The 26,652-nt window shown below is 42.6% G+C and overlaps 2 protein-coding genes across 6 annotated transcripts in view; one reads left to right on the forward strand and one right to left on the reverse strand.

The window, feature by feature from the left end:
• Nucleotides 1–9,301, forward strand: part of Aspa (aspartoacylase) — a 21,048-nt gene extending 11,747 nt beyond the window's left edge. For 2 of the 3 annotated variants that reach the window (XM_008855608.3, XM_008855607.3), the window contains 3 exons: nt 1,775–1,882; nt 5,276–5,385; nt 8,654–9,301. In XM_008855608.3, the coding sequence (XP_008853830.1) occupies nt 1,775–1,882; nt 5,276–5,385; nt 8,654–8,857 (422 nt within the window). In that variant the 3' untranslated portion in view covers nt 8,858–9,301. The remainder of the gene's footprint in view (nt 1–1,774; nt 1,883–5,275; nt 5,386–8,653) is intronic. The other variant, XM_008855609.3, reaches the window with a different exon arrangement.
• A 10,205-nt stretch (nt 9,302–19,506) lies between these two features.
• Trpv3 (transient receptor potential cation channel subfamily V member 3) overlaps nt 19,507–26,652 on the reverse strand; it is a 29,162-nt gene continuing 22,016 nt past the window's right edge. Inside the window, exons 12-18 of one of the 3 annotated variants that reach the window (XM_008855611.2) lie at nt 26,506–26,579; nt 24,013–24,178; nt 22,496–22,562; nt 21,284–21,558; nt 20,285–20,397; nt 20,004–20,083; nt 19,507–19,659 (exon numbers count right to left, since the gene is read on the reverse strand). In XM_008855611.2, the coding sequence (XP_008853833.1) occupies nt 19,562–19,659; nt 20,004–20,083; nt 20,285–20,397; nt 21,284–21,558; nt 22,496–22,562; nt 24,013–24,178; nt 26,506–26,579 (873 nt within the window). In that variant the 3' untranslated portion in view covers nt 19,507–19,561. The remainder of the gene's footprint in view (nt 19,660–20,003; nt 20,084–20,284; nt 20,398–21,283; nt 21,559–22,495; nt 22,563–24,012; nt 24,179–26,505; nt 26,580–26,652) is intronic. The other 2 variants (XM_008855613.1, XM_008855612.1) reach the window with 2 other exon arrangements.

Genomic DNA, 26,652 nt, shown 5'->3' on the forward strand with positions numbered 1-26,652 from the left:
TGATAGTTTCACTTACGATTCAACACTTTGTGGCCATTGTTCCTTCAGTTCCATCATGACTGTGCCATAGCCATGTTCTACAAATTTGAGTATTCTGCATTGATATGAGATTTTGCGTCAAAGTTAAATTTTTATTTGGAAAATAATCTCCACTTGGGAAAAAATCAAGAACCAATTATTTTTGGTGAAGCACCCACCCCCTACCAGTCCATAGCTCTTGCTCTCCACATAGATCTATCACACCATACTTTCCATCTCCCCCAAGGAATATATAGAATACTTTGGGCTGCAGGTAACTGGACATTATAATTAAAATGCTACTGCAGATTAAAATCTATTTTCTTAGGTCTCAGATGATTTAACCAAGAGTAATTTCAGAGGAAGCTGACAAATAACATAAGCAAAAGAAAACTCTGATTTTTCAAATAGTGATCTAATAGTGATATAAATGCAATTTTATGTAACAGCTCAACAGCACCATGAGGGACCAGCTTCTTTTTATTTTTCTGCTCTACAATCTTCAGCATGTCTTTAGTGTGGCCATAAGATGCCCACTCTCGTTCCAAGCATCACATGATCATAGGTAGTGGAATAAAGAAGGCTTTCAGGATCTCCCCATACACCTTTCATTATGCTCCTGTTACTCAGTCACTAGAGTGCTAGGATTACTACAAGTGACTTAAACTATTCAGTCTTTACTCTTGAGCTTTAAAAAAAAATCAGTTTGTGCATGTTGGCCATCCAACTAAAATTATGATTATATTAGAATGGAGGAAGAGAGAATAAATTTAGAGTGGATGATTTTTCTCAACAATACACATATTCATGAACAGGTCTTTCTACAGTTGTGTAGATCATTTGTGCATATATGCATACCTTACTGAGACTCATAATACCATACACTTAAATTAATGTCTGTTCATATGTACAAGAAAGCTAATTACAACCAATTTTTAAAATAAGGGTGACAGGGACTATAGTTAGGTTTAATTAGGAAATCATAGAAATGGGTGAAAGTAAGATTAATGTAAAAAAATCTATATGAGTTGGATGGAAGATAGTAAGGATGGGCACTATTATAATTGGTAAAAGGTTTGAAGAACAGAGGTAATGATTGGAAGGATGACTTTGTGGGAGACTTTAACAGGAGAAAAAGACTAGGTGAGAGGTTTAGAGAAAGAGTCTTTTGTCAGTGTAATGATGGATACCTAACTAACCACAGGAAATACACCTGTGAGTTTTCATTTCACAATTTCATTGGCGATAAAAGAAATGAATACAGTTTTTTACAGAAAATTAAGTCCAATACACTATCCTGTCAGTAAGGCAGGAATGTTGCTCCAGAATCACACATATTATTGCCACATCAACTATATTTCTGGCTACCTGAATGTCCTTATTCCTGCTAAGGAAACTGTGAGGTCTAGGACAGTTTCTCTTTGTGGCCACCTGTTATTTTATGCCTAACTTTGTCTGCATCTTTTATTATGCGATGAGTTTTCAGCATTTTGATGATAATGACAGAAATTTAAAAGAAAAAAATGATGCTGAGTTACTACTCTATCACAGCTCTGTGAGGGTTTTTTCCATGTTATTTATTTACTCTGTGTATAACTTGAACTTCTCTTTTTAAGGCTAGCAGTGTCTCACTTATTTCCCATGAGATTAAACAATTATTAACAGTGGGATTCTAGATCTTTATATCTTAAAATTCTTAATTTTTAACACATTCCAATACTTAAGTAAAAATGATTATACCTCCTTCTGAACATAGGTATAGAAGTTGGTCCTCAGCCCCAAGGTGTTCTGAGAGCTGATATTTTGTACCAAATGAGAAAAATGATTAAACATGCTCTTGATTTTATACAGCACTTCAATGAAGGTAAGTTATGGGGAAAGTTGTCTCCTAGAATATATGTACATCACTTAACCATAGGGTGTGTGTGTGTGTGTGTGTGTGTGTGTGTGTGTGTGTGTGTCAACTTGCAGGACTCATTGCTCTCCTTCACCCATATAGGTCCTGTGTGTAAAACTTAACCCCTAAACATTGACCTGGTAATTGGCATCAAGATCAAATTTGCCATGCTTATAATTTTAGATCTCTCTCTCTCTCTCTCTCTCTCTCTCTCTCTCTCTCTCTCTCTCTCCCTCCCTCTCTCTCTCTCATTTTTATATAGCCTCTCACTATGTAGCCCAGGCTGGTCTTGTAAATAATCCTAATGAAACTCATTGGCTCACAAAAAAAAAGAGAGAAGAAAAGAAAAAGAAAGGCATGAAATCAGAAGGGGCTAGTTGGGAGAAGGAAAGGGCTCAGCAGGAGAGAGACGGGGACACAAGAGGGTGGTGGAGGGTGAATATGATCAAAATACATTATATATACTGTGAAAATATAGCACATTGTTGTGTATAATTAATATGTGCTAATTTAGGGTGCTGGAGAGATAGCTCAGCAGTTAAGAGCACTGGCTGCTCTTTCAGAGGACCTGGATTTAGTTCCCAGCACCCACATGGCAGCTAAAAACCATCTGTAACTCCAGTTCCAGGGCTTAGTAACAGCATTTGATCTGCAGACGTGAGGGCCTGAGTTTGAATCTTTATCACCCACATTAAAAGCTTTGCATGGCTGTCTGTGCCTCTAACTCCAGCATTGTGGGCCAGAGACAGATGGATCCCGAGAGCTTCCTGGCCAGCCAGCCTAGCTAAAACAGCAAGTTTCCAGTTCAGCAAGAGACCCTGTGTCAAGGCAGTAAGGTGGCGAACAGCCAACAGAGGAAGACACTTGACAGTCCTGCTCTGACCACCACAAGCAAGCACTTGGGTACACATATGTGCATACTCACATGCATGCACCATACAGTACACACACACACACACACACACACACACACAGAGGCAAGTTGCAGACCAAAAATCATGTCTGTCATTTGAGCATCAGGGAGGCTGAAGTAGATGACAAATAGCCTGGGCTACATAATGAGACCTTGTCTTTACAGTAATTATCACTTGCCAGAGTACATACACATATATGTTAATATATATGAAAAGTTCTAGATAAAACATACCTATAACAATGATTACTGAGTGATGGAACAAGCCATGCTAACTTTTTGTTATATTCAATAAGAATAATGTGTTTCTGTATTATTCCTGCAATTAATAATTAAATGGGGACTGGTGGAGAGGTAGGCGAATGGATCCTATGTATGTTTGCTCACTTATTCAGTAAATCTAAAACTGCACTAAAAAGTCTAACAATTATAAAACAATTTACTTTAAAACTTAAAAGATTACTTTTAAAAGTCTCAGAGACATCCTATGTAAATAATTCCATTAGGCACAGGCGGAGTCAGGCCATGCAAAGAATCATACAGAGACATAGGCATAGGAGCATAGTGGGATCAGGACACTTATCTCCCATTGTATCTTGGAGGATCAGCTACAGAACTGAGGCATCCTGGTGATCCAGCCCAATTGGTAGAGTGTTTGACTAGCATGCACAGAGCTCTGGGTTTGATCCCAACACCAAAAGAAAATTGAAAATGAAGGTGAAGACCTGTAAACCCAGCATTCAAGAGATTGAGGAAGGAGGCTCTGCAGCTGAAGGTCAACTTTAACTACATAGCAAGTTCAAGGACAATCTAAGCTGTAGGAGACCCTGTCTCAAAAACAAACAATTAAAAAGCAAGTAGAAGAACTGATGCTTTAAAAAATTATTAAAGAATGATTATTTCTGGTGGCATAGCTAGGGTGCAACTCGGGACCTGTGGGGAGTATTGTCCCTTAGCGATATGCACCTCTTGCAGTCACAGGATTTCTGTGCTTGGGAATCCCTTGACCTCCAAAAAGTCATAAAAAGTGAAAATCAGCTGCTCACTGCCTTTGTCTGAGAACAGGCCCTATGCTCTCTGGTGGAACTGGCGTTGGGAAGGTCACAACATATGCACAATACAAATACCAAGTGTGGAACTATAATACATTAAGAAATGACATACCCATGTGAAAGGCCATAGGCCTAAACTGAAAACATGGTTTACAGGCCATGGTTCATAGTCCCTACCCCATGGGTGGGGAGTACAGAACATCCCTGTGTCCATCCCCTCATCATCCTGGTAGTTCTTCCCCTCCCTTGAGTCTGACTTGGTCATGTGACTTGTTTTTATGTCCTATAGGAGGCTTGAAAAAGACTTGGATTTTGAGACGTGCTCTTCTGCTGCCCTTGGGAACCCTTCATGGCCATTATGTGACTCAATCCACACTGACCTGCTAGATAATGAAAGATTATGTGATGCCAGCCTGTCTAGTGCCAGACATGAGAATGATGGCATCCCAGATCTCCCAGCCTGAGAGGCCCTGCCAGCTTATTTTATATATGTGATCAAGGTCATCAGAAATCAGCCAAAGGCAGTCTAGACCAAAGGAGCTGCCCCATCAAGGCAGACCAGGATTCTGCCCCACAGAATCACAAGCCCAATTAAGGGGTGGTTGCTTTAAACTGCTAAGTTCTTGACTAGAGTGTTACATAGCAAAAGCTAGCTAGACATGACCACAGAATTGCCCATTCCAGTTCTGCTCTGAGGAAAAAGAAGACTTACCTCTGAGTTCCAGCCATAGCACACTATGGACTCTCCATAGTTCACACTATTTGCTCAAAGATTGCCATATATATACTGCTTTTTCAAAGTTTCTGGGCATTGTGTTATTTAATTTTACATTGCCTTCGCGAGTTGAGCTCCACCGTTAGACAGACTCCCTGCATCCCAAGAGCTCACCGATCGGGAGTTATCCAGGTGTATGATATACTTAGTAGAAGCCAGCTAGCTTGTTGGAAGTCTTCCTGAAGCTATGCAGTCAGGGAATGTCAGAGCAAGAAAGGCCCTTCAAGATAAGCGAATCCAAATCTTATTTTAACAAGAATGAAAGCAAGGTTATAGAAGGTCAGCTTCTTGCTCAAGATCACACAGCTGGGAAAATCAGAAGACAGCTGGGAGACTAGAGCCCTGCTGCCCTGACTCATGGGCCTAGACTCTTTTCTTCCATACTGAAGTTTGTAGGTTGCGTTTTCTACCTCTGTCCATCATGCATTTGTGGGAGGTGTGTTGACAGGAATGATTCCAGAATATCTTTTGACTTCTTGTTATTTATGACCATCTATAACTAAGCATCTGCATTCTTGTAACTCTCTTCAGGTTTTGTTGTTGTTCTTCCTTAAGGTGTCAGCTTCTCTTTTTGGGAGATTTCCTTTTTGTTGTTATTAACACAGTGTATTTTTTCATAGGAAAAGAATTTCCTCCCTGTGCTATTGAAGTCTATAAAACAATGGAGAAAGTTGATTATCCGAGGAATGAAAGTGGAGAAATTGCTGCTGTCATCCATCCTAATCTACAGGTAGCATTTGATTTTTCTTTAAAATATTGAAACTTGGGCTGGAGAGATGGATCACTGGTTAAGAACACTGGCTATTCTTGCAAAAGACCCAGGTTCGAATCCCAGCACCCACATGGCAGCTAACAACTGTCCATAACTCCAGTTCCAGGGGAACAGCCTCTTCTGTCCTCCGTGGGCATTACACAACACAGGTGCACTTACCTACATGCAGGCAATACATGCATACACATAAAATAAAAATAATAAAATATTTTAAATAGCATTAAAATATTGAAACTAATAATGTTCTATCTTTGAGTAGAATTTTAGAGTTCATACAGCACTTTGCATACATTAGCTAGTTTGTTAGTATTCAAAGTATTGTATCAGTCAGCTTTGCGTCACTATAATGAAATAACTGCTGTAATATCTAATAAAGAGAAAAGTTTTGTTTAGCTTGCCATTCTAAAGGTTCCTTTCCAAAATCAAATGGCCTCATTACTTTGGTCCTCTGGCAGGAGCACTAAACAGTGATAACAGGAGCAAATGGTAAAACAAACTGCTCACATAAGAAGCAAGGAAGCAAAGTGACTCCATGACAGACCCTACAGCCCCCTTCAAAGGACAATCCTCAATGACCTAAGGGCCTCCCACAAGGCACTGCTTCCTAAAGGGCCACATCTCCTCCTAAGAACACCACCCTTGGGACCAAGCCTTTGACAGCTGGACCTTTGGGAGATACTTCCCATATCTGAACTGTAGCAGGAAAGTAGTCAAACCTTCTCTCAGAACTTGTTGATTATAACATGCTGGCTCTGGGACACAGCAGTGAGCACGGCCTGTGGTCTTGTGGATTGATAGTCTGCACAGGCTGAAGTCTAATCTTCTATCCAGAAATGATAACCAGAGCTCTAACCTCATAATGAGGTGGGAGAGGGGTAGCCCAACAAGACTTCTCAGATAATAGAATGCCTGCCCACAGGCAATGGGTAGAAGCTCTCCACAGCTATGAGTGTTATGTCTTTGCAGCTGGTCATGTTATTGACACCTCCCTGTGATCATCACCAAATAATTTAGAGCAAAACACTCAGAGCTTGTTTCTCTGGACATACCTGCCACTGTCCCTGACTCTTCTGGATCTATACCTGGCCTGATTTGATCAATAATGACATAATGAAGGAGCAAAGAAAGGTTCTCATGGGAGTTAGGAGACTTAAGTCTAGAAAAGGCAAAGGGCAAAGCAGGGAGGCGCAAAGGTTCCAAACAGCTAAGATACCCACTCCACATTGTGATTCCTCAAAGCCTAGATGGAGAGGAGACCTGGTAGGCTATTTGGTGCAGGGTTTTCAGCCCTGACCACACATAACCTAGAGTGCTTTCTGAAAACTAACAGTGCCAAGAATGTGAGATAATCTGACCTTATAGACTTGGGTATTCATGGTTGAAAACCACTGATCCAGTTCAAATACCTATTTAATGACTTTTAATGGCCATCCAGGCATGCAACTTAATAAAGCATCCTGCCCACAAATGCAGACTAGTGAAGCAAATCCTGCCTTGTGGCTTCATGGAAGCCACGTGGAAACCAGAAGAAGCCGTAGACAGTGTTTTAAAGGAAAGACTGAGGGTAGGAGCAGAATGAAGAAAGTCCTGTAGATGACAAGCACAAAAAACACAGGCCAACCTGATGACATCGCAACAGACTGAAACACAGGAACCTTCAAATCTGTTTTCCTCAGTGACCTCCTTCAACAGCAGTAAAGTAATCCTGGGAAGGCTGAAAGAGAGGCTGAGCTTATGTCGATATGTGTAAGACCTGTGCAACCCAAACCACACCAGGGCCCAGCATGGATGGGGAGGTAGACAGGAAGCCCCAGCCCTAGCTGAAGATCTATTGGCAATTGATAGATGCTGGGACAGGGAGTCAGTTCTCCTTACTGGTGTGATGCCAGGTAGATTGACCTGACTTCAGGAGACAGACCCACACCTAAGAGCACTTGGGAAACACAGAATTTTATAGATCTTTTTTAAAAAAACAAAAGGCTGGAGAGATGGCTCAGCGGCTAAGAGCACTGGCTGCTCTTGCAGAGGACCTGGGTTCGGTTCCCAGCATCCACATGGCGGCTAACAACCTATCCATAAATCCAGTTCCAGGGTCTCCGACACCCTCTTCTGACCTCTGTAGGCATTGCACAATATAGGTGCACTTACATATATGCAGGCAATACACTCATACACATAGAACAAAAATAATAAAATATTTTTATTGATTCAAGAATTTCATACAATGTATTTTGATCATAGACCACCTTCTCCTCACCCCCACCTTAATACCTCCACTTTGTGTCCTCTGCTATTATTATATTTAAAATAGTTTAAATTTAAAGAAAAGAGAAGCTGATATCAGAACCAGCTGGGTCAGTGGTAGATTCTGAAAGTCAGGAAAGGTCATTTGGAATTGATAGATGATAAGGAATGGTTCAAGCTAGGTCTAGTGGCACAAGCCTGTAATCCCAGCTACTTGGGAGGGAAGGCAGGAGGATCATAAGCTCCAGGCTTCCTGGGTCATAAAGTGAGCTCAAGGCCAGCCTGGGCAAATTAATGAGACCCTGTCTCAAAATAAAAATTAAAAAGAAGACTAGGAGTACAGGTCATGTACAATGCCCTGAATTCGGTCCCCCAGTACCACACAGGGAGTTGGGGTGGGGAAGGTCTCAGTTTCCTGTAGGAGAGATTAATTCTAACTTTGCATATCTGAGATAGGTCCAACCCCTCTCATTCATGCATATATATATTAACATCCCAAGTGATTACAAAGTGTAGCTAGAGTTGAGAAAAATCACTGTGCTATGGTTCTTCTCAAATGTTAATGTTATCCTATGAACCTTTGGCAAATTATTCACATGAAGGTTTTTATTTGGTAGATCTACAGCAGTGAAGGAAATTCTGCTTTTCTAACAAGCTCCCAGGTAGTGCTGATTCTGGGAAGTACTAGGAATGCAGAGTCCCAGGCCCCTGCCCTGACCTAGAGACTCAAGCTGCATCTTAGCCAAGTTCCCAGATGCTTTACAAGCACAACAAACTTGGAGATGTTCTAAGGTTCTTGTGGTCTGATGACACTGGCATTTGAAGACCCATGCCTCTCAACACATCCCCCACATATCTCTTTTTAATAGACAACGTCTCTTTTAACAGACAATGTTAGTTAACTACAGTCTGACAAGAAAAAAAAATGTTTAAAGCAAGAGGAAAAAGCCAAATGTATTTTATTTATTTTGTTTCCTAAAAGGATCAAGACTGGAAACCACTGTACCCTGGAGATCCTGCATTTGTATCCCTTGATGGAATGATTATTCCACTAGGAGGAGACTGTACTGTATACCCCGTGTTTGTGAATGAGGCTGCATATTATGAAAAGAAAGAAGCATTTGCGAAGACAACCAAACTAACACTCAATGCAAAAAGCATCGCACTACTTTCCAATAGAAATTAATGCTAGCTCAGTGTGACCTGGGAATTCCTCAGGAGCAGGGTTGTACCTTATTCTAGTTCTCCACAGCACCTGGCCCCATGCCTCATACATTAGGCATCCAGACCAGTTTCTGGGAGGAAAGAATAAATTAATGAATGTCTTCCACATATATCATAGTTTATATATGTAGCTTACTCAAGCTAGTGTGTTTCTGATTTCTGTATAGCTCTTTATACAGTATACTTTGATAGTTTAACATTGTTAATAAACAACCTTCACATTCAGAACATAAAATTAAGATGCATACTATATTCAAAGTTGTCAGCCTAACATACAATGAAACTGAATAAAATGTATGTTTTCAAGTAATATATAAGCGCTACTAGAAACTAACAGTGTAGACTTGATATTTTTCAGTTTTTGCATTTGAATTGGTGATAGTATATTAAATGGATGTTCTATAAACACTTGCAATGATTGTGGTATCTGTGGGAGAGATATAGGGTGCTCGTCTGCGGGTGAAACATGAAAGGGAATGAGCACAGATTGTAAAGTGTAAATGAATACATCAAAACACTCCATGTCTCACAGTCCCCTCAAGATACTCATCAGTCCTTAATGTGGGAGCTTTGAAAGAAGTATTCCTCACAGCTGTCAATTGTCATTTTGATAGAACACAGTCACCCAGATTCATAGCCAACAAGGTATGAGGCTCTCGTCTTTGGTCTCCAGCAGCCACCACCAAAGGTAGTGAAGACCAGTAACAGAAGGCAATGGACACTGGTGGAAATGTGGCCCAACATCATGACTCTGGGTCGCAAATACATGTTTTCAAGAAGTCCCACCATATCTTAAGTGCCAAAATCCCTTGCCTCTCATGATTCTTCTCAAAAGACCTCCAGCTGAAACCTGCCTCCCTCCTTCCCATCCCTTCAGGACACTCACCTCCCATCACTTCTCTCCAAGGCCACGGCAGTCAAGTAAAGAGCATTTTTTAAATTTCATTATTTGGACCCCAAGGAACACATGTTTATGAATTCAAATTTTTTATCTAAAATATTAACAATGGGGGATTAGAAAGACAACTCAGCAGTTACAAGCATGCACTGTACCTGCAGTGGACCCCAGTTCAGTTTCTAGTACCATGTTGGGTGATTCACCAACCACCTGTAACTTCAGCTCCTGGGGATCTGATGGTCTCTTCTGGCCTCCATGGGCAACTTTACTCACATGCATATAACCCTACACAGGCACACATGAATGCACATAATTAACAAGAGATTTTACTTAATTGATAAAGTGCCTGCTGTGCAAGAATGAGAACCTGAGTTCAATCTCCAGTACCCACTAAAAAGCTAGACACAAAGTACCTACGGTCCCAGGGACTGGGAAAGTGGAGACAAGCAGATTCTTGGGACTTGCTGGCCAAACATTCTAACGAAATCACTGAGCTCCAAGGTCAGTGTGTGACCATCTCAAAAAATAAGGTGGAAGCCAGACATGGTGGCACATGCCTTTAACTCAGCACTTGAGAGGCAGAGGCAGGTAGATCTCTATGAGATCCAGGCCAACCTAGTCTACATAGCAAGTTCCAGGACAGCTAGGGCTACAAGGAGGACCCTGTCTCAAAAAATAAAAAGTGGAGAGTGATTGAGGAAAACTCCCAGCATGGGCCTCTGGTCTCCACACATGTGTATACACGTGCACAGGCATCTACACACACATGGACATATACAAAAAACACCTGGTATAGGTATATACACCATTGCCTTCAATTTAACAAATGCCCAGTATACACACGTACATTTTCATTCATCCAGAGCAAATCCTATTTAGCCACTCTCACCCCATATTTGATGCTTTATATAGTATAAAGTTTCTAAAGCTTTAAAATCTATTTTAGACTTTTCCAGAATTATTATCATTGAATGGGCTCTTCTGAATGCTGTAGTTAAGGTATGGCATATCAGTCTGCTTTGTACACAAAAGCATTGCCAAGCTTCCTTCTCTCCTTATGATTGTTCCTAGTGTCCAGTTTTTCTCAGTCATTTTTCCAGATTAAATTATGGCAAGAAAACACTATTCTCCCATCAAAGTGTAGTTACTTATAAAATTTTAAATGTGCAATTTAAGTTACTATGGTTTCAGTTTGAGGATTGATTATTTCTATCAAGTCTAATGTTCCCTCACTCAATCTTTATTATCTTCAGTATTACTAATTAGATGTGAAACTTATTTTGTACATGCATTTATTTATATTGTGTGTATGTGTTCCACACATACACATACACACACCTACCACAGTGTACATGTGGAAGTCAGAGGACAACTTGCAGGAGTTGGTTCTCTCCTTCCACCATTTGGGTCCCAGACACACAACTCAGGTCATTAGCTTGGTAGCAAGTGCCTTTACCCACTGAGCCATCTTGTCATCTGTATTTTTTTCTAAAATCTATAACAAAAGACCAAAAAAATCCGTAACATTGCTGTGTGGTTTTACCCACTTTTGTCTGTATTTTATTTTGATTATCTGTAACAATCTACAGGTTCAGTTTCTTCATTTATTCAATGGCATAATCATAATATGCCTTCTCCTCAGATCATTGTGAGGATTGAGCAGCTAATGCATGCAAGGGCTTTAGGTCAGTGCCTAGCACAGAGTATGCACCTCATCGGTTATTCACAGTTAGCACAAAAGGCCTTTCATGGCCTGCCTCTCCCTCCCCCATAGCCTCTAGACTCATCTCCTTTCCTGTTCTCTCTGTTCCAGGACCCTTCTGTTGTTTTATTCCCATATGTCTCACCAAAGCTGATTCCTCTCTCTAGAATTCTCTCTCACCTTCCTGTAACCCCTCTGCCCAACTTCGTCCTAGTTAATCCTGTGAGTCCTTCAAAATATAACTCAGTTCGTTGCATGTACAGAACCTTCTGGGTCTCCCTGTATCTGACTTAGTAGCCTCTTTGTTCTCCTCTCCTTCTATCCCAATGTAACAAGAGTAAAATGTCTTTATCAGTTTCAGAAATCCAGTGAAGTGCCCAAGAAAGGCTAGTGGACTACATGAGCATATCAAACAGATCCTTCTCTACCCAGATGTCTTTGCTTTCCACCCATGTCCCTGCCTTTTCATGTTCTTTTCCAGTCACTTCTTGAGTGTGTCACCTCATCACTTCCTGGTGAAACTCTACTCTGTACTCTTCAGACTTGCTATATCTCAAAGGATGGCAGAAAGAAGAGGAAACACACACTTCTAAGACTGTAACACCATAAGCAAAACCAGAAATGTTCACTGATAGAATATGTAAATTGCAGAAGAGCCACAAGCCTCATTAGGGAAAGCGATAAATCCCTTAAAGTGTCTAACTGGCCCTAAATTGGCAGCCTGGCCTTGTTTAAGCCTTATCAACTGGTCACTCCCTGGAGAGAGAGAGAGAGAGAAAGAGAGAGAGAGAGAGAGAGAGAGAGAGAGAGAGAGAGAGAGAGAGAGACTATTTGTAGAGCCCACCTGCCTCCTTTAGTGCTCTAGATAACTCGAAAAGAGACCCTGAAAGGACACCAAACCGAGGCACTAATTCAACTCCCCACAAAGTGCAGCTGTGTCTCACAACTTTCATATAACCCTCCTCGACCCCCACCCCATTTATTTGTCTAGTTGTAGAAGCATGGTTCCCATGGTCAGCCTCTACCTCTCACTGGAGCTTCGTTAAATAAAGGAAGATATGATCCTTGCCTGTTGCAGGTCTGGCTCTGTTTTCTTGTCTCCTACTCCTCTATCTCCTTTTATTCTCCAAAATTCTAACATTCACACTCAATAATTCCCTTGTGTAAAACCCTTTCGTGGCTTTTCCTTACCCTGGATGTGAAATTTCAAAGTCTTGCCCTGGGCAGATAAGGCCTGCGTGCTCTGGCCTCTGCCACCCCTTCAGCCTCATGTCACTTGACCCCTTGCTCCCAGCAATCAGGATTTGAATAGAATAGAACCGCAGGCTGGGTTCTCCAGTCATCAGATACACCAAGCTCCCTGCCACCTTGGGCCTTTTCCTACATTGTCCTCTCTTCTTAAAAGCCTGTACCAGGGCTGGAGAGATGGCTCAGCAGTTAAGAACACTGAATGTTCTTGCAGAAGACCCGGGTTTGAATCTCAGCACCCACATGGCAGCTAACAACTGTCCGTAACTCCAGTTCCAGGGGATCCAACAGCCTCTTCTGACCTCCGCAGGCATTACATGACACAGATGGACTTCCATACATGCAGGCAATACACACAAACACATAAAATAAAAATAATAAATATTTTTTAAAAAAAGCTTGTACCATCCCTACTCTCCTGGACATGGTGATGCTTGTTTTTAATGTGACATGGTTTAGGTTAAACCACTCTGTTATACAAGTTCATCAACACTACCAGACTAGCACCTCTCAAACCCTCAAAACAATCATTGATGAAATTAGAGCAGGGAATAGTTGTTTAAACTGCAAAAGTGCCAGGAGAGTTGAGTTAGTGTTCATCTTGCTCTTTGCATTATTCATAGCACTTAGCACAGTGCTTAAGACATATCGTGAACTCAGCAAGTTTTGTCCGGCAGATGAGAATTGGTCTGGGGAGAATCAAACCACATAGAAGTCCTTTGCTTGGAAGAACAGATTGTTGAGCTGTGATGAGAAACCACAGAAGATACCACTAGAGACCACAGAAGATGCTCCTGGTGCAGGAATGGGGAGCCACCTATAGCCACTGCTCCAGTAGAAGGATCAAGTAGGAGCAGTGAGAGAAGCTCTGGAGACAGATGAGCAAAGCCGTGGTGCTGGGGGGGGGGGCGGTTACAAGTCATCAGCATACCAGAGCCACAGGGCCTGGAAATGGCTGCAAGGCCTGTGTGTGCACATCTCACAGAGTCTTAAGGTGGAGTGACTGCTTAGGAGACTCACAAAACTTTTTTATATCCCTGCACTTCCACCTACACTGTCTTCAGGAGACTTTGTCTCCTACCTGTAAAGATGCTTTTTACGTCCTCCACCATAGCACAGCCACAGAAAGCGGATTCAGTGTTTGGTAGACAGTGACTCTGTAACATCTATAAAATCAGTGGTGCATGAACTCCCACAGGGGATTTTACAGTGCTTAGCACATAGAGCACATAGTGGAGGATCCCACCCAGGGCTGCCACACAGGCTCAGTGAGTTGCGCAGTGCACAACTTGAGTTGGCTCTATTTACATATCTACAAAGTGACGGACACAGTCCCGAATGCCACATCTCATCAAACCAGAAAAGAAAACTGACATTTCCTTCAGTTTGGCCAAGAAAAAAAATAAAGATTTGATTTGTAAACAAAATCAACTAAAACCTGGAGTCTATAAGAGATTGCTATATTATAATTTAGAAAAAATTACTGAAGCCACATTAGTTGCCAATAGGCTAAATGTTCAATGTAAACATTCACTTTTAGAAAATAGATCCATTTAAGTGGAGAAATAACTTTCACCATCATGAAATGCTCTAAGAACTCATAAGAAAGTGGTTGCCATGGGTGTGGGTGCAGGTGATTTCACAAGTTTGAAAGATGTCCTCATCTAATGGCTTTCATTTTCACTGCCAAGAAGGAGACCAAACCAACTACATATATGGAAAGGAAGTGGTGGAATCACCAGTGATAGCTTTGAGATAGCCACGGGAAAATAGAACCAGACAAGTGATAAAGGAAATGGAGAAACCGCTGGAGTGTTGCAAAGCTTAAAGAAGAGTTAGTGGAAAGTGCATGGCACATAGTAGAAAATAAATCATCCTTTTCCTTTTATCTACCACCTTTAAATTATTCATATCTGTATCCTCTATTATTGTACATAGTGAGTGTCCAATTTTGTTGAATTGGATCTAAGTCCTCACATCTGGTAAATAGGGTATATATGTGTATTATATATATATATATATAATATATTACTGGACTGGATCCCTTCCTGTCCACAGAACTTTGCTATAGTAGTGAGAGAGGTAGCCTGGGGAGATGAAAAACTTCACAGAACCTGGATGTTTAAGCCAAGAGAAAGAGTTGCAACCTTTGTGTGCCATTCCACCTGCCTCCAGGGCTTAACTGCTCCAACCATTAAATTTTGATCTTCCAACCTATAAAACTGTGCTGTTAAGGTAATCCGCCTGAATAAAGGTGCTTCATGATGTAGCTAGCCATCTCAAAGGGCTGGAAAACTGTGAGTCTTCTGGCAGGTAATTCTTCACAGTATCAACAGCCATAAAAATGTTAACGCCTAGGAACTCCAGCACCAGAAATATTCTTCCTGCTCACCTATTTTTCGCCTATTTTTCTATCAGTTCACCCAGAATAGCCCATGAATGGTACATTCCTAGACTATGGGCAAACTATTCCACCTAGGATACATAACTGTATACAATTCCCTTTTCTTTGCTTCTCAGCAGACATCCCAGTGAAGGAAGGAATTCTGAATTTGGTAATTAAGTAAATTAAGTAAACAATTCAACAAATGCAGTATCCCACTTACTAATAAATTTGTTACAATTTCTGTAACCCACCACCCCAAAGGCAATGTCCTGGGATTCAAGTTGAAAACTCTGATCCTTACAAAATAACCCAAAAGAGTGAAAAATGCCAAAGCATAAGAGTTGAGCCGATGGTGGTGGTGCTGACAGTATCAGCTCCTTTGTATTCGTTGTTGTTTACTTCCTCAGGAAAACCCTGGGAGGTAAACAGCAGGGATTTTTGACTTCTGGTCTGAAGGAGGAGCCCTAGGTTAACATACCTGCAAGAGAAATTGAGAACCAGCAAATTAGAATGAGTAGAGTTGAGCAGTCAGATGATCTGAACCTAACATCTTCTGGCTTTGATTCCCTTACTTACTGAAACGACTTCTAAAGTTGCCCAATGGGACTAGAGATACAGCTCAGATGTTAAAAGCACTTGCCACCCTTGGAGAGTTTGATTCCCAATGCCCACATCAGGTGACACACAACCACCTATAACTATATTTTTAGAGGATTTGATACCCTCTTCTGGCTTCCTAGGACACATTCACGCACATACACATACATACAGACACACAGAGATACACACACACAAATAAAAATGAAATTAATCTTTAAAAAAAAATGAAACAGGGCTGGAGAGATGACTCAGCAGTTAGGAACACTGATTGCTCCTGCAGAAAACATGGATTTACTTTCCAGAACTCACATAGCAACTAACAATCATTCTGAACACATGTTCCAGAGAATCCAACGCCCTCTTCTGACCTCCATGGGCACTGCACAACATGGGTGTACTTATATCCATGTAGGCAAAATATTCAAACACATGAAACAAAAATGAATAGATCAGAAAAAAATTATTTTAAAGAAAGAAAGTTCCCTAAGTGTTCAAATAGGGTGCCAGACATGTATGCACTCTGAGATGTAGACACTCTATGAAAGTGACATGTGTTACAGCATGCTGGCTCTATCCCTGAACTGAGACCAGTAATGTTTTAGCTCCAAACACAGACCTTTCTTTTACCCTTTCCTGGAAAGCAACACTATAGGGTTTCTAAATGGTCTTCATAGTCACACATGTAAGGCAAAGATGAAGCATGGTCATAACAAGACAAATATTTATTAGAAATCAAAACAGTATTTCTTCAATGAGACCAAAGTAGTTTTACTCTTTATGATTTCTTGAACATGGAATTTCATACAACACTAAGAACAAGTCTATAAATTAAAGTTTATAGATATCAAGCACATCCAGTGGGAACAGAGTGACAATTCTGTGTTGGAACCAAGATCACAGTACAAAACAAAATAAAAACATGTAAATCAGTGCAGAAATCAAGTATGGTTTATAGGCCCCGATGACAGCCCATCTCCCTGGGCCTTACCCAGAGCAAAAGGGTACTGTCACCAGACCCTGAGGAAGGAAGGGAACCTCAATAATACTGTACTCTCTTGGGCAGGCACCTGCTAAGAGCTTAATGACTTCACAGTACAATTTTTCATACCTTCTCCCCATGGCAGGAAGGAAGGTGAGCACCCTTGTTATTCCAAACAACACAACATAATATCTAGAATAACAGATTCTTCCTGAGGACAAGTTTAGCTAACACAGCATTTGCAGCCAAAACCACTGTCTGCGCATGGGAGAGCCCATCCCTAGAAAACTTCTTCCCCTTAAATTACTGAAATGTGAATCATGGAGTTTTGAGATGTCCTAAGAAGCCCATGGGGTCAGTGGTGTGTGTACATGTATGTTGTTGTTTTGTTGTTGTTTTGTGTGACTTTTGGCACATTTGAATTTTGAACTAGTCATAGAGGACAATGCTAAGTACTATGTCATCTGAGCAAAATCTCTCTAGCCCCCAGAATGTACCAAGTAAAGAGACTCAAATTTACTGAATAACTACACTAAAAAAACAATGCAAGGGGATATCTGTAACCCAGGAACCAGAACATCCTGGACTCACCTACTCTGACATAACTTTGAACGGGTCCTTGTTCATTCCAGAGCTTGAGTCTCCAGGCATAAAATGAGGGACTTGGTCCTTTTGATCAGGATGACGTTCTTTGACTTAATACCCCTCCTTGCTTTGGTGAATTCACTTAGCTTGACCTTCTAGGCTGAAAACCTTTGGAGATCCCACTATCGTGGTGAATATCCAGTCTAGAAATGGTTTTGCCAATAAATTCCATCCAGATTCACAGGAAGCATATCTCCATAACATGTAAGAAGATAAATGCTCTGACACTGATTTCTACCTTCCTACCCTTCCACCTTCCATCCAAGTAGGAAGTGGAGAGCCATATGACTTTAGCCACTAACCTTCAAGTCAAAGCAAAGCTGGAATTCCCAGCTCCATTGTATGGAGTGTGGTATCCTGGATCCAATGGCTGTCCTTCAAACCAGGACATCTGTTCAGCATAACTCAAGAAGGAGACCCTAGCTTTGGACTACTGATTTGTAGAATGTTCAAGGACCGTAAAATTCATCTAATTATTTTCTTCAACATCTTCCCCCTTAAGTACAGACTAGTTTTCCAAAACATCTCCAAAAGCTGAAGCAGCTGGCTACTGACCTGAACCAAAATCTTAATCAAGTTGTCACTATTTCTGCCCATCTGGAATACATCTGCTACTTCTGCCCCCGTGACGTCCCCATCTAATCTTCCCTTTTCTAGAGATGTATGCCTCATCATCTTCCCCTGCTTGACTGTGACACTTTGAGCACCAAAGACCCCAAGAGGTTGGGCAGGCAATGGTTGCTACAGACTGGGATGTCCTTAATGCTGTGCCACCCACCTCCTCCCCAGACTGGCCATCAGGGATGCAATGGCCAAGTTCCCACCAGCTCGGCTAAATTGACAGAGCCTCCCAGAGTGGAGAAACTGGCCAGAGTGGACTGCTTCACCTGGACTCAAGTCTGAGTAGTTCATCAACTGCCAAGTTATCCAAAAGCCCAACTTATTTTTGATCCATTTAACATTAAAATTCTTGGTAATAATCTTTATAATTCCATCTCAAAACTTTTGACATGCACCCTTCTACTAAATACCAAAGGAGACTGGATTTGGGAGTTGTTTGGGTTCTAGTCACCTGGAAGAATCTCCATCTCTGCTCCCCAAACTGACTCTGGAATTTCAGGAGAAGACAAATTTGAGGACGAGGATGTGAAACTAAGCCCCAAGTTTTGGCAGACATTTCTTTCTCTTAAGTCTTCCATTATAGCTTCTAAATTCACAGTTAACAAAAATACATAATACTAGCACATTTCAGGCATTTTGCTGAATTCTCCAGTGAGAAGCACTAGTGTGTACTAATAATCTCTGAGGTTTAAGACCATATAAATAGAGCAGCTGCTATTTCTGTCTCAGATAAAGTGAGGCCAGCACTGTAGTAAAACGGGAGGAGGAAGGGTGCCAAGCCCTTTCCCCCAGATCCCAGTCTATCTCCCTGGAACTTTTGTGTGTGTGAAGAAAAGCTTATTGTCCTGGCTCTGACCACCCTGAGGCCAAGTATATAATACATCCAGTCCAAAAGCCCAAAATCTATTTCTCAGTCTTCACAGCTACCTACTTCATCTGAAGTCATTTTCATTTAAAATGAAATGTCTTTTCTGTACTAAAAATAAAAACCTTGTGTCGATTACACTATTAAAAAACATCTCTCAGCTGGAGATAGTTTGAGCCTTGGGTTTCATTCCAAGGATGGATTTCAGTTTCCTGTTTCCTGAAGGTTCAAGAAGGACATTTCTATAGTTCAGTCCCCTCCTGCCCCAGGATATCTGGCTTAGCTCTGTCCTTTGTACATTCTGGGACAGGATCAAAAGTCTCCCACAAACTTAGAAGATCCAGTCACAGTTGGGGAGATGAAAGTCTGTGGGCTGGAGTTGGCCTGACAAGGGGACAGTGATTGGCAGGAGGAAAGACTGCTCCCTACATTCCTCAAGGGACCCCCGCTCTTCCCTTCCAGGCACCTTTCTCTCCCAGTCAAGCTAATGTGCAGGTACCTTGTCCTGGACATAAGGAGACTTCTAGGTTCAGACTACTGGCCTTCAGCTTATATTACCTCTCCAAGGAAAATTCTGAGGCACCGACAGCTGCCTATCAGCAGCCACGAGTCAACATGAGGAGTCTCTGCTTCTGATCCAGCACTCTGCACAGCCCCTCAGCACCAGGACTTGGCCTGCAGCATCCGACTGCCCATGCTCACAACAGCTCTGAGCTATGCTTCTACACCGATGTTTCCGGAAATTCATCTAGTTCATCAAACGCATTGAGCGTGGTTTTGCTATTGCTCCTGGAAGAGTCTTGAATTTTGTTCAAATCTGCTGAGAGATACAGACAGAGAGAAAGAGACGGGGGAGGTAACTATTTTAGAACTAAATCACTCTGCATGCCTTGTTTCCATGTGTTGGTGCAAATTGTGTGTGTGTGTGTGTGTGTGTGTGTGTGTGTGTGTGATGCTGAGGATTGAACTCTGGTCCTAAGCTACACCTCCAGCACCCAACTACCATTTAATTTTCCAGAATCTGTTCTAAATAGGGTTATCAAATGTCAGAGATGGAGGGGACCTGAGAACACCCCTATCTCACAGATAGGGAAAATCAGGCCCTTGGACTTGATTCACACAAGGTCACATGGTCCATCCCACACCACCTCACAGCAGTAGTACCTGTCCGTCTTATGGGCCCTGGATCTTCATTAAGGAAGGACACATGTGTTTTCCATTCCGTCCACTTCACCTCGTTGATCCTGCAAGTATGGGCATTGTTCTCACTAACTCACCATTGAATCTCATTAACTACAACCACACAACACCACATCTGGGATGTCCTATTTTCTACACAGCAGCTCTTCTGACAGGCCCAGATCCAGGAGCACCACTCTGACTTCCTGTTTGCTGACTCTACCCACCTCAAAGATACCACCCCTGAGCCCTTCTTCCTTAGTTACCGCAGACACAGCCGGAAGTCCTCATCTGCTACTTTGCACAGCTCTCCCATGCGGAATCTGCTCCTCAGCCATTCTGGTAACATTTTCTCAAACTCCAAGATCGTCCTGGCTCTCTGAGGAGATAAAGAAGCCTAAACTAGTTGCTCCAAACTAGCTCTGAAGCCTAGCTCCATGAAGTGCACACACACACACACACACACACACACACACACACACACACCATCTAACAGCTCACTCCAGCCTTACTTGGTGCTTACTGCATAGGTTTTAAGGGTTCAGCTAATCTGCAGAATTCAAACATAAGAAACTTTTAAATTGCTTTAGCTTAACATAAATACTATCTGTGGAAGTCAGGAGCCCCTTAACTGAAATGTTAGGATCCTGGAATCCCATGTAGGGGGCAGCTCAGAAGTTATATTTTCCTATAGCCCTTTTCCGGGCTTGGCATCCCCTTGGCAGCTCTCCTGGACATAATGTATCCAATCTCCCCAGAGCATTACTAACAATCAAATTAAGAAGGTCTTGATCAAAGCTTTTCTCCTGTAGGTCTTCCGTGTACCTGGATTCTGCCAGCTGGGAAGGAGGCTGCTCCCTCTCACGGGTAGCTCTGCAGATATCTAAAGGAATGCTCCCCTTTTTAATCCCTATTTCCAACAACCACTTCCTACATGGCATAGTCTCTAGTCAACTCCCAACTCTGGTCACTGTCTCTGGATCCATCCTGTAGGTTGTTCTCAAGGGGTGAGGGATACAGCAGAACTGTTACTTTCATTGTCCCAGGGCCCTTATTCCTCTTAATTCAACCTAAGGTCACCTTTCAACACCACATGTCACATGGTTGACGATGAATAGAGCTAGGCTGTTGTTCTAGACTCTATTCTCAAAGAACTTACACTAAGGCTTCCTCAGGCCTGGCTTACATAGACTCTCGGGATATACCCTGGGCCCAGTGGCTGTCTCTAGCCACTGAGTCCCAGTGGAGGCCTCTGCCCAGCTCACCTGCAGGCGCCAGATCCGCTCACTCTCCTTGGAGACATTCTCCACAGTCTCCCCCATCAAGGCGATGAGCATGTTGAGGAGGAGGACAAAAGTGAGGATGACATAGGTGATGAGCAGGAAGAGAAAGAGGATGGGGTAGGTAGAGTTCTGCTGGATGTTCAAGTCACCCAGGCCGATGGTGAGTTTGAAGAGCTCCAGCACTGCATCGCTGAAGCTGCCATATGAGCTGCAGTCCTTGTTGTCTTTGGAGCACTTCTCAATCAGCGAGGCCAGTGCTGGAAGGACACAACGGGTGTTCTCTTGGGCTCTCTGCCTGGAGGGCCACTCAGAGAACTCATGTATTTGCACACGCACAGGAACCCACACTGCAAACCTGCTACCTTCCTTCTCCCTGCCTCCCCCAAGACTGTAAGGTCTCGTCCCCTCCTACTGCTCTGTTGTGAGCTCCCTGTGTGCAAGACGTGGGCTTGCTTTACTCTTCAGTCCAACACACCACAGCAATGGTTCGTTGCTGGGTGGATAAATGGATGAGCTCATGTGTGAGTGAATGCATGGAGGAATAAGGGAACAGATGGAGGGGCAAATAAGTTACCATGATTTGTCCTGGAAAGGGTACCAGATGGATGGGAAAAAAACTGCCTAATGTAAGTGTCAACAATCACTGAAGAAAAATAATAGAAAGAAGAAACTTCCACAGGGGGAGGGGGAATCCTCTCTATGAAGTATTTAGAGAGAAAATTGGGTTGTGCTATTCCCTCTGGATTTCAAAAGAAACTTCCCCATCTCTGATCCCCAGCAGACCATAAGTTCTCAAAGTGATATGTGAAGCAAACTGAGTGCCACAAGCTGTGGAGGGCCATAGGACGCTACCTCAGTGCATTCCTTGCTCCTAGTTTTTGAAGACCACCCATCAAGTTTCTGTGAACTTTTTATTTCTTCATGTGTAAAACGGGGGTGAGAACACCTACTGAGCCTGTCTCACACTGTGATGGATGCAAAAGTCTGGGCAGACCACAGTCTGCGTCTCTAAGTGGCATAGGATCAGGAATGGTGACTTTCTCTTTGTCAAGTTGTTGAGAGAAGTGAAAAGAAAACACTAATGGGGGTTCCCGTGGCTAGCTCTGTCCACTGCTGAGAATGCTGTGTTTCTGTCATTATGACATTTGCATAAAGTACAAATGCAGGAGGTACTTTTAGCAATGAATCAATTACCTACTCCAAATCCAAGTAAGAACACGATATACACAAACAAGAACTTCAGAACATCATGCAAAATGACCTACAAAGAAATGGACATGATTCTGTGAGGCGTGAGCACAATCACTGCATACAGACCGTCCTATCTTCTCTCAGCTGCCCACACTGCCTGTCTTCACTCTGGCCATTCTCCCTCCCCTCAATAGAATGCCCTCCATGATCCCAGACTCTGCTCAGGGCCTCGCCTCTTCGGGTAAGCCTTCTGTCCTGCTCCAGCCCCAGGGTTTCTCTTCCTCCACCTCCTGGGACAGTGCCTCTGATTCACCTGGTGCCTTTCCCTATGGAGTCTCATTCTGGGTCTCACACTCCCTGAGGGCAGTGGCATGCTGGAGCCCACTCTTACCAATTTCCAAGAACTGATTGTTAAATTTGTGTGAATTTTCTGAGCACAGTCATTATGAAGGACTAAATCAAACTTTTGTTATAAAAAATAACTGTAGGAATTTTACATAATATGCCAAATTGTGTAGTTGAAACATGCCCAAAAAACATAGGCTTCCAATGTTCTCAGTACACATATAAAAGGTAGCTCTATGGCATGATGGGTGTGTTAACTATTTGACATTAGTAATCAATTCACAATACATACTTACATATAACTCTTACACTATATACTTTAAGTGCATTCAGTTTTTTCAATTGTTTCTCAACAAAGCATAAGAAAAAAAGAAATCATTTTTATCACAAAAGTATGCAATCCTATGAGTCAGTCATGGTGGTGTATGCCTATAACTCCAGCGATCTAAAGGATGAAGTACAAAGATAATGAGTTTGAGGCCATCCTGGGCTATATAATGAGAACATGTCTCAAAACAAAATTTTAGTCACATAAATGTATAATTAAATAAGTTATATTTGTAAACGATAATAAATATGTGAACAGTACAGGAAGATTAACAAGCTATTCCTATAAGATTTGCAAACAACTGCAAAGAAGTTGTTCTTATCATTCACAGACAAGCTCCAAAGTCAGTCTTCTTTGTTTCATTTTTGTCTTACTGAGTGTAATGTAAAATGTCAACAGCATTCATGTCAGAAGAGAGCAGTGCTCACTTGTCAATTGCAGCCATAGGCTAATGACAGATCAAGTACTCCATTTTAGAAAGTAACCAATTATTCTTTGAGACTCAACATATCCTTGTTAGTATAAAATTTATAATAAATGCATGTACGCATACAATAAAGAGATACTTGTCTATATATGCATATATGTATTTACATACACAACATATAACCCAGGTAGTAATTGTTAGATATTTTCCAGCACATCGCAGCTCAGAAGTCAGAGCATTCCTTCACAAAGTATGTCCCCTCCCAGTGCCCAACAAGCACGGGTGCTTTAAGGTCTGACCAAAACCACATAGAGACTGTGGCATTCGGGAGAAAGGGCTGTTTCCTCTCAGACCTCAGTTCCCCCATCTGAAAATTAGATGCCCTCTGCGGGTCCTCCACCTGTGTGGTTCCCAGCGTACCTTCTGGATCATGACACTGTACATGCCCATGGACTGGAAGCCTCGCGTATAGTAGAGCATGTTCGCCCAGCCCAGGGCCATGGCCAGCACGAGGCAGGCGAGGTACTCTTTGTAGGCAAACAAGTACAAGAAGACAGACAGTATCACAAGCACAGCTTGGACAAAACTGTTCAGGAGACACAGGAGACAAGGGCCTTACTTCTCAGCAGCAGGGCAGACACATCCAAACCCCCAAAACCGTAACTTCCTGCACAGTCACTCTGGTGGCTGATGCTTACCAGACATACAAGGCTGCCTGGGATCCATTCAACTGGGTCTGATTGCAGCATAGACTGCATCATCAGATGCAAGTCGGGGCCAGTGTGGGCTAGTTGTGTCTGGCAGGGACTTAAAAAAAATGCAGATGCCCAGGATGCCAGTAGATTCTGGCATACAGCCCACAAGGCCAAGTGGCTTGGAAATTGTATGCATGGTTATGATTCCCACATCAGTATGAGAACCATTGGGATAGATCAGAGATTCCATAAATAATTGCATATTTAGCCAAAATGACAAGAGCTGCCAACACTCAAAGTTAAAAACCAACCATTATTTAAAAATCCTTCAAAACCTCCTCTTTTTTATTTTTAAGGTATATATGCTAAATGAAATAAGCCAGTTATAAAATGACAATTACTGTTCTTCCATCTATATGAAGTACCCAGAACAATCAAACTCATAGACCAAAAGTAGAAGGGTGGCTGCCAGAGGGGAAGACAGGGTAGAGAGCTGATAGTCTTCAGTTTTGTAAGAAGAAACGTTTCTGAATTCTGGCTGCACTGCCATGTGGATGTATATCATAGCTTGGAGCTGTGTGCTCAAAAGTGGTGAAAATAGTGACTTTTGTGTGATGTCTGCTTTACTGCAATTCTACTTCAAGTACAGTATATAACAAACATACACAATCAAACTGTACTGCTAAGCAGTGACCACGCTTTCAGTTTTGCAGACATCTAGTTGAAAATACTCTCTTGCTTATAAGGTTGGGTAATTTTATAATTTCTCAAAATTATAAAATATTTAACCAAATTTAGGCCACAGCAAGCTTGCTTTTCCAGAACAGGAAAGAAGAAAAACTGATAAACTGTACTTGGAACTGAGGTAAGAAAGGATGTCTCCACTTTCCTCTACTCTAACAAAATAAAAGAGAAGCAGAAGAGAGCAGTGCACTAACAGTGGCTGTGGAAACAGACTCTTCTTGGAACCACCTCCCTTCCTCAACAATGGCACACAGGCACCCTGCATTGTGGGGCAGAGTCCCATCATGCCTGTCGGCTTACTCCTGTCCTAGGGGATGAAGAACTCAGTTCATGCCTCTAGAAAGCAGGTGCATACTTAATAAAACTCTTAGGTAGGAGTTGGGGAGATGGCTCAGTTGATAAGGTGCTTTCTGCACAAGCATGAGGACCTGAGTTGAGATCCCCAGCACCCACATAAAAATTCAAGTGGGACAGCAAGTGTCTATAATCCCTGCACTGTGAAGGCAGAGAAAGGAGGATCTCTGGGGCTTCTAACCAGCCAGCCTAGCCAATCAGTGACCCCCAGTTTCAGTGGCAGGCCCTGTCTCAAAAAATAAAGGTTTTCAATAATTAAGTGGAAAAACATTGAGGAAGTCACCCACCATCCACCTCTGGCCTACACACTACACACACACACACACACACACACACACACACATACACATATATATTTGAAAACATCAGGCTAACATCCTAGGTCCCATAGACCCAACCTCCTTCAAACTCAGGAGAGGCATCAGTGGGGTAGCCACAGCGTTCTTCATCTCCAGCTGCAGCCTCTACCCTATTACCACTGAGTCAAGCTGAGTCTGCCTCTGCTCATTAAGGCAAAGTTCACAAGAGTCTTTGATGTCGGCAGCACATGACCTCATGCAGATAGGCTGCTGAGCTGGGCTTTCTAGCTGGGGCCCTGGGGCCACCAACCCAGCACTAGTAGAAGATGACTAGGAGGCTGGGGCCCTGACACTACTAGAGCACTGTGCCACAGTACATGACTCACTTCCCTGCTCTGGGAGCTGCAGGGGCGGCTATAGATGAGACTGATTTCTCAGGAGCCTTCTAGTCCTGACCAACCAAGGTCTCAGAGAGCAACTTCAAAGCCCTGTGTGGTGGGGTGGGGGCAGGGGGCAGCCTTGGAGCACTGCCATGTGAAAAACCAATGGGGCTGCTAATCTCTGCTTCTCTGTGGCACCTGCTACTACTGTGCCTGCTACCTGGGGCTTTGACAGGTGGAGCAGCCATCTGATGCTGGGCTGTCCTACAGGTTTCTGATCCTCCTCACAGGCATCTATGTGCCGTTCCATCTAGAAGAGGCAGAGAGGATCCCTGGACTGTAATGATAGAAGGTATGAATTTGGTGGCAGGAGAGGGTGGCTATTCCAGAGGGACTTCTGTCCTGCCTATGAAGTATGACCAAGGTGACAGACTTACTTACAACACAAAATGAAACCAGGCATCCGACAAGATGGACTGCAGATCAGAGGGTCTCAGCAGGAAGATGGCAATGCCCTGGGGTCAGACAAGAAAGAAAAGCTTCACCTTCTTCCTGCCTTTTACCCATGGCTCTGAGAAGGGGCACTGC

This window comes from Nannospalax galili, unplaced genomic scaffold (genome assembly GCF_000622305.1).
Source record: "Nannospalax galili isolate Female #2095 unplaced genomic scaffold, S.galili_v1.0 scaffold888, whole genome shotgun sequence".
NCBI classification, from domain to species: Eukaryota; Metazoa; Chordata; class Mammalia; order Rodentia; family Spalacidae; genus Nannospalax; species Nannospalax galili.